Raw genomic sequence first — 8,657 nt, 5'->3', positions numbered from 1 at the left:
TGCCTTTAACACCTGCGCCCGACCCAGCTACAGATCCGCTGCAGATGCTGCAGCGAGTAGTAGAGGAGTTGCAGGAGCAGGTGAAGCAACAGCGGGAGCTGCTACAAGCAGCTGGGGAACAGAAAGGAGTCCCCAATTCACCGAAGGTCACGTTGCCGGACTGGAAAATTGTAGCAAAGGAGTGTATTATGGACGGCATACGTTTTGAAGGACCCCCTTTAGTTTGCCCAGTCCGAGCTGGTCCAGGCGGTGTAGGGGTGGAGTGGTCTCCGTTAGATAGCAAGCTTTTGCAACAAGTGAAGAAGGCCGTGGATGATTACGGCTTAGGACATCCCATGACAGGCTCTCTTTTAGATGTGGTTTTTTCAGGTTCACTGACTCCCTGGGATTCGCGACAGTTTTGCAGTATGATTTTGACTCCCACCTTTTTCTTGATTTAGAAAGAAGCTTGGACAAACAGATTACAAGCAGCACTAGTTGAGGCCCAACAAGAAAGACCCAGAAACAGGAAAGTGGGAAGGTGGGTGGCGCTTGGTGACACAGGGAAGAGGGTATGCTGCAGTACAATCATCAGAGCACCCAGACTCACGCGTGCGCTGGGTGCCGGCACGGTGGTTGAAACCAGACCTCAGTCAATAACGATTTGTTGTGAGTTATTTTGCAGGATGCCGTTCAAAAGATCGTCTAAGTACCTGCACTGTGGTCGCTGCGACCCTTGGGTGCTTATCAAGTATGACCGCTGTGGACAACAACTCTGGAGATGCACCAACCGAGCATCAAAATGGTGTGACCGATGTTTTGAACACCGCAGATCCACTTTACAGCAACCGCTGTGTGTACCCCATAAGCAGGGGACTATGATATGCTTTTAGACAAAGCCAATCAATTACAGGAGGCAGGTGACAGTGGCTTGACAATCTCCTCTCGTCGACCTGGCAATGGCTCCTGTCTTTGATTGACTGGAAAACGTTGACCCTACTTGGAATCCTTTTGGTGGTGGTGGTTATTATGGTTTGTTGTGGGATACCAGCACTGACTGTTTGCGTGCGGAAACTCTTTATACAGAGTGCGGGTACCCACCAGTACACACGAATTACCATGAGTTGGTGGAATCGCTTATAGCTGTAACGCCAGTTTGTACCGTCGGTCATCCGCCATAGTGAGGGGGGACTTGTAGGGATTGGCGCTCGGAAGATCTCGCGATGTACGGAAAGAGAAGGGTTAAAGGAGGCGGGATGACCGACAGACAGTATATAAGGGCGTGACGCAGTTGAATAAACACCATTTGCAGCATCCTCATATTGGTGTCAGTGCTCTGTGGCCCAGGGTATGGTGGACCCTGTGCCGAGTCCCACGGGGTGATCAGACGAATGTCTACACCCGGGCACAACTACCCTCCCGGATTTCACCACCAAGCCCCCCCAGCGGCACAGGGGGACAGGGATGGGGTTTATGGTCATCACACGTTATTTTCTGCCGCTTCACCTCCTCAGGACGAGGGCTGATCACACTCTTCCCCTGCTCCAGCGTGGGGTCCCACCCACGGGAGACAGTCCTCCACGAACTCCTCCAACGTGGGCCATTCCCACGGGCTGCAGTTCTTCACGAACTGCTCCAGCATGGGTCCATTCCACGGTGTGCAGTCCTTCAGGAGCACACTGCTCCAGCGCGGGTCCCCCACGGGGTCACAAGTCCTGCCAGAAAACCTGCTCCGTGGGCTCCTCTCTCCACAGATCCGCAGGTCCTGCCAGGAGCCTGCTCCAGCGCGGGGTTCCCACGGGGTCACAGCCTCCTTCGGGAACCCACCTGCTCCGGCGTGGGGTCCTCCACGGGCTACAGGTGGAGATCTGCTCCACCGTGGACCTCCCTGGGCTGCAGGGGGACAGCCTGCCTCACCAGGGTCTTCACCACGGGCTGCAGGGGAATCTTCGCTCCGGCGCCTGGAGCATCTCCTCCCCCTCCTTCTTCACTGACCTTGGTGTCCGCAGGCTTGTTTCTCTTACATGTTCTCACTCCTCACTCCGGCGGCAGTTTCTCTCCGTCCCAACTTTTTTTCCTTCTTAAAAATGTTATCACAGAGGCGTTACCACTATCACTGATTGGCTCGGCCTTGGCCGGCGGTGGGTCCGTCTCAGAGCCGGCTAATATAGGCTCGCTCTCTCTCAAACACAGGGGAAGCTTCCAGCAGTTTCTTACAGAAGCCACCCCTGTAACCCCCCCCCCCCCCGCTACCAAAACCTTGCCAAACAAAACTGGCTTTTCGGTATCATGGGTCCCCATCCCCGAGTCCCTGCTGAGCGTCCCCCCCAGCAGACTGCTGCTGGCCTGAGAGCTGCTGCCCCTGGAGGAGGACATGCTGCTGCTGCTCCAGAAGAATTTCCTCAAGACCATCACGAGGATGTTCAGCCCCTTCGGCACCATCGCCTCCATCCACATCCTGCGGGCGGGCTGCAAGCTGCCCTCGGATGTGGGGAAATACACATCAGGCTTCCCCGAGCTGCTGAGCAAGCACTGTGCACTGGTGGAGTACAAGAGCCCAGGGAGCGCTTCAGCCATGAGGAGCCTTGAGGACCTCGGCCACCAGAGCTGTCCGTGTGGCGAGAGCATCAGGGTGGTCCCGCTCTGCGGGAAGGGCTCCAAGAAGACACCCGGGGCCGAGAGGGAGGTGGCAGAGGAGCTGGTGGACCAGCCGGGTTGGAAAGCGCAGGCGGTGGCCACGACCTTCCCCGACGGCCTCAGGGACTCCCTGCTCTGCAGCTCCCCGGAGTTGAAGGGTGCCCAGGCATTGCCACCCCTCCTCCTGCACAAGGACCTCTCAGCACCCTCCTGGCCCAGCAGCAACTTCAAGCCCAGCAATTTCAGCAATGCCTTCACTGGATTGCTCCTCGACAGCAAAGTCTTCCCTCCGCTTGGGACAGGCTTGGGCACAGGTAGCTGCTATGGCCTCTGCTCCAGCACTGAGAGCACTCGTGGCTGTGGCTGGGGGAGTGGGGTGGGTGCCTGGGCACCCTGGCCCAGCAGCCCCTCTCCAGATGCCAAACCTCTTGCCGGCAATCCTCTGGCAGCGACATGGGTGCCTGAGCCCCTCGGCCTGCGGGATGTGGTGCTTTGCCTGCCCCACTGTTGTCCCAGAAGTGGGGTCGTTTACCCAGTGTGCAAAATGCCAATATAAACACAGAGCAGAGGTATTTTATTCCAGTTCATGTTTACGCAAAGATGGGGGCTAGGTGGTAATCTGCAACGCTAGCACCCCTCATGCCTAAACGGGCAAGCAATTTATACAGTTCATTATACATATTCGATTTCCAAAGTTCTTCCAAAAACTATTACTGGGAGTCACTTATCCAGCACAGTTTCTATTGGGCTAAAGTTTCCCTGCTTGGAATTAAAGGTACAGTGTTCTTTTCTTCTACAGTGCATGCTCAAGGAGAGTGGGGGATAAGTCTTTTTGGTGTGGAATTGAGTTGGTGGTCATGATCTCCCCCTGCCACCTTTACCTTTCCTCCAGTTTTCGAAGATTTTTCTGACTTCATGCCTATTAGCAATTATTCATCTTTTCGGTGCCTCCTGGGGTAGCATGTTCCCTTCTTAGTCTTTCAGTTCTTCAGGGGCACAATTGTTAGCAAGGCATGCATTGGTTATACAAAGGGGATCTTGTTTCACAAGACCTTTGTGGCCTTTTTCGTGTGGCTTAAGTACATAATTTCTTAAGTACACCATTTCCCCCTGTGGTGGGTTGACCCTGGCTGGACACCAGGTGCCCACCAAAGCCGTTCTATCACTCCCCCTCCTCAGCTGGACAGAGGAGAGAAAATATAACAAAGGGCTTCTGGGTCGAGATAAGAACAGGAGATCACTTGCCAATTACCGTCACTGGCAAAACAGACTCAGCTTGGGGAAAATTAGCTCAATTTATTACAAATCAACCAGAGTAGGGTAATGAGAAATAAAACCAAATCTCAGAACACCTTCCCTCCACCCCTCCCTTTTTCCTGGGCACAACTTCACTCCCGGATTCTCTACCAACCCCCCACCAGCGGCACAGGGGGATGGGGAATGGGGTTTACGGTCAGTTCATGACACGTTATTTTCTGCTGCTTCATCCTCCTCGGAGGGAGGCCTGATCACACTCTTCCCCTGCTCCAGCGTGGGGTCCCTCCCACAGGAGACAGTCCTCCACGAACTTCTCCAACGTGGGCCATTCCCACAGGCTGCAGTCCTCCACAAACTGCTCCAGCATGGGTCCCTTCCATGGTGTGCAGTCCTTCAGGAGCACACTGCTCCAGCGTGGGTCCCCCAGGGGGTCACAAGTCCTGCCAGAAAACCTGCTCCGTGGGCTCCTCTCTCCACAGATCCTCAGGTCCTGCCAGGAGCCTGCTCCAGCGTGGGATTCCCACAGGGTCACAGCCACCTTCAGGCACCCACCTGCTCTGGCATGGGGTCCTCCATGGGCTGCAGGGAAATCTCTGCTCCGGTGCCTGGAGCATCTTCTCCCCTCCTGCACTGACCTTGGTGTCCGCAGGCTTGTTTCTCTTACATGTTCTCACTCCTCTCTCCGGCTGCCATTTCTGTCTGTCCCAGTAACTTTTTTTTCCTTCTTAAATATGTTATCACAGAGGCGCTACCACTATCGCTGATTGGCTCGGCCTTGGCCAGCAGCGGGTCCGTCTTAGAGCTGGCTGATATTGCCTCTGTCGGACACAGGGGAAGCTTCCAGCAGCTTCTCACAGAAGCCACCCCTGTAACCCCTCCCCGCTACCAAAACCTTGCCACACAAAGCCAATACACCCCCCTTTGAGACTATGAGATCTCTTCATATGAGTCTCATAAGTCTCACTACTTCATTTTATCGTTATATATGCTCTAGCCATGGCTTGTAAAACCAGTCTTTTGATAGAACATAAAACAACACAAAGTATGATTGTAATAATGACAACAGTGACCGAAGTTTAAATTAGGTTTGCCAGCCATCCAGTAAGGGAGGATCCTGTTCCATGTAATATTTTATTTAACCACCCTATTTCCATTGTTGTTCTTTTTCTTTCTTAGAAAGACTTTTTTCTAAGTCCAAAGGTAATATTCCCCAATTTAAAGGATTGTCTGCCAACTCAGATGGAGACAAGCGGTTACACTAACATTCTGGATTTGCCCAAAGGACTGGATAAGCTGTAAAACCAAATTCTCTTGACCTACTGCTAGTACCAAATGGGATATCATAATATTCAGGTTCTTCATTCTCTGAAAGTTCAATGGTCTCAGATTAGCTGAAATTTGAGTTTCCCAGTCTGTGGCTGTCCACTTTTCCTGATCTGGTTCTGGTGCTCTTTTCACTCGCGTGTAATGAATCCAGGAGTCCATTCCTTCTACTTTGGCTGCAGTACAGGTTTTCAATAACATGGTGTAAGGTCCTTTCCACCTTTATCCAACAGAAGAGAGACCTTCTGATTTAGATACCTGTGTAGTGAAGATAAAGTACGTGAAAGAGAAATCAAATACTCTGTAACATCAGCCTGCCCTTTTATATGCATTTGGTCTCCTGTGATGTTAGAAAGATTCATGGCATATGCTTTCCCATAAACAACCTTAAAAGGACTTACTTTCCCTTTGACCCTAGGAGTTACTCGAATTTGTAAAAGAGCTATAGGTAAAATTTCTACCCATTTAAGGTGTGTTTTCTTGACACAGTTTAGCAAGTTGCCTTTTAAGAGTTTGATTCATTCTTTCCAGCTTCCCACTTGATTGTGGCCTCCAAGGGGTGTGTAATTCCCACTTAATCTGTAAAAATTTAGAAATCTCTTGCATGACTTCTGCAAGAAAATGAGGCCCATTATTAGAGGAGATTCCTTCTGGAATACCAAATCGGGGTATTATTTCCTTCAATAAAATTCTAATTACCTCTCTAGCTCTTTGTTGGTACAGCAAGGGAAAGCCTCTGGCCAGCCAGAAAAGGTATCTACCAATATCAATAAATATTTATATTGGTTATACCTAGGTAGCTCTGAAAAATCTATTTGCCAGTATTCCCCAGGAGTTATTCCTTGTTTCACAATTCCTCCTATACCTTTTTTCCCAATTTTTGGATTATTAGCACAGCAGATGGTACACTTTTTTTACTACCATGTATGCTACCCTTTGTATCTTTGGTCAAAAAAAATTTCTTTTTGCAGTTATTGTCAATGCGTCTTCTCCTGGATGCATCTCCTGAGGTAATCTCTTGAGCAAAGTTTCCATCATTCTTTCAGGAATCAATAATGCCGTTAACAGTGTTATCCACCAACCTTGTCCATTTTTGGAGAAGTCTATCTGTTCTGCTAATTCATCTTCCTTCTCAGTATATTTTGGTGGTGGTGATTCTAAACGAAGCCCTGGAATTAAAGCTTCTTCAAATTTTGGCTCCTTTAGAGCTGCCTTTTTAGCAAGACAATCAGCCTTTCAATTTCCTTTTATAACTCCACTATTTCCTTTTTGGTGGGCTTTGCAATGCATTATTGCAACCTTTGGTAAGAGAACCGCTTGCAGCAGTCTCATAACTTCAGTCCCATATTTTACTGGAGTTCCCTGTGAGTTTAACAGTCCTCTTTCCTTCCAAATTGCCCCCAAATTGCATGCACCATCCCAAATGCATATTCAGAATCTGTGTGTATATATATATTTACTCTTTTTCCATGACTTAGTTCTAGAGCTCACATCAATGCTATTAATTCAGCCCTTTGAGCGGATGTGTTGCTAGGCAGTGCCTTAGTCTCTAGTGGTTGGGCATTTGTTACCACTGCGTATCCAGCTCTTCGTTTTCCTTCCAGCATAGAGCTGCTGCTATCAGTGAAGAGCTCTACTTCTGCATCAGGCAGGGGTTCATCCTGTAGGTGTGGTCTACTGGAATACACTTGTTCAGTCCATCTGTGAGCATGGTCGGCACGTGACTGCTGGATTATGGCAATATGCCACGTGTACAAAGCCCATGAACCAATAGACAGGGTGGCTATGGCTCGTGCAGCGCGCCTGGCCAGTGAGCGCATGCGTCATAGGCTCCCTATGTTGCAACTGAGGCGTTGTCCTGGGTTCAGCTGGGATAGAGTTAATTTTTACAGGAACCTGGGAGGTGAGGGCACAGCCGGGGCAGCTGACCTGAACTAGCCAAGGAGCTATTCCATACCATGTGACATCATGCTCAGTATATAAATGGGGAGCGGGCCGGGGGGTGGTCTCTGTTTTCGGTGGGGGAAGTGGCGGAGCATCGGGTCCCGGGTGGTGAGCAGTTGCACTGTGCATCACTCTTTTTGTATACTTTTTCATTAGTACCGTTGTTGTTGTTGTAATTTCTTTGTGTTTGTCCCAGTAAACTGCCTTTATCTCAACCCTCGAGGTTCCAGTTTCTTTTTCTTTTCTCTCCTCCGTCTCCTCCCCATCCCACCGGAGGGGGGCGGAGTGAGCGAGCGGCTGCGTGGTCCTTTGTTACCGGCTGGGCTGAAACCATGACAATTAGTGATCCATTTTTCTTCTTATTAATTAATTTAAGCATTCATGATGGAAATGTAATGCTGCCGAGCAGACTGTTTCAACATAACATTCCCTTAATACTTTTGTTTATTTTTCTATTTTTAATTTTGATGCTCTTGATAACTGTGTAACATCCAACTCATCAATAAATTTGCTCAGATAAGAAAAGGCCCTGTAGCCTCAGCTTCTGCAGCTGAGAACTAGTTCAAGTATTACAGTAAATTCTGTGTCTGGATGAAATAATAACCATTAAAAATTTAATGTACATCCAAACTATGTTGATACAAGGTTTCTGGTAGTCCCTAATTAACCAGACCACTCCTACACCTGTTCTTGAAATAGCTTTCTCAAGATGCTAATTAATAAACACAAATCTCCTCTGACATACAGTAGAAACTTTTAACAAAATATGTCTCTAGCCTCCTATGAGACCTGGCATTACAGATATGTGGCCCATTGGTCTTACCCAAAAAAAGACAATTCAATGTAGATCTGAAAGAAGTGTTTTTCTATTTCATAATCAACAGATCATTAGCAAGCCCTGGGTCAGATTCTGATATCCTTATTTGTGTGGAGTAACACTGTTTATCATTTATAATATACCTAAAAGAAACCTTTCTGAATTCAAACAAAAACACTGATGGATAAAGGTATCTCTTATAAAAGTTCAACATCAGTCTCTGATCGATATTTACTAAGGTTGAGATGATGATAACTTTCTTCCCCATTGCTACTCTGAACATGTTTGTAAACACAGGCTCACAGTTAGCTGACGTGCTAAATGAACAGACTCCAGTTAGAAACACTGGACCCTATTCTGATGCCTGTTCTACTAGCTGATGGCCAGAGGGAAGGGGAGTGGGATGTGATCCAGCATTTTGCATTATTCACACAGAGCCTTCAGAAGGGGTCATACTGTCAAATGCCTGGGCTGTGAAGGATGCAAACCTTGCTTCACGTGCCACTGTAGCTGGTGTGTGCTGCACCCACAGCAGGTTCAGGTGGAGCCCACAAGAACAGCATCAAATCATTTCCAGCATCAACAATGGGTTACCAGACAGATCTCACTAACCACTCACTGATACTCTAAAGGGTGAGGATGCCACAAACACACTTCCCATGATGCATGTGTGCAGGGGAAAGCTGTGCTGTACTTGCTA

General features: G+C 48.9%; 1 protein-coding gene across 1 annotated transcript; it reads left to right on the top strand.

The window, feature by feature from the left end:
• Positions 1 to 2,278: 2,278 nt before the first annotated feature.
• On the top strand, positions 2,279 to 3,115 carry LOC126036737 (uncharacterized; the record flags this gene model as incomplete). The annotated part of the gene is given in 1 exon segment (XM_049796749.1): positions 2,279 to 3,115. A coding segment is annotated over 1 exon segment (837 nt), but the record flags the coding sequence as incomplete, so codon positions are not given.
• Positions 3,116 to 8,657: the final 5,542 nt, after the last annotated feature.

This window comes from Accipiter gentilis, unplaced genomic scaffold (genome assembly GCF_929443795.1).
Source record: "Accipiter gentilis unplaced genomic scaffold, bAccGen1.1, whole genome shotgun sequence".
Classification (NCBI taxonomy): domain Eukaryota; kingdom Metazoa; phylum Chordata; class Aves; order Accipitriformes; family Accipitridae; genus Astur; species Astur gentilis.
The sequence above is the reverse complement of the archived record's forward strand: the minus strand, read 5'-3'. Positions and strand labels throughout refer to the sequence as shown.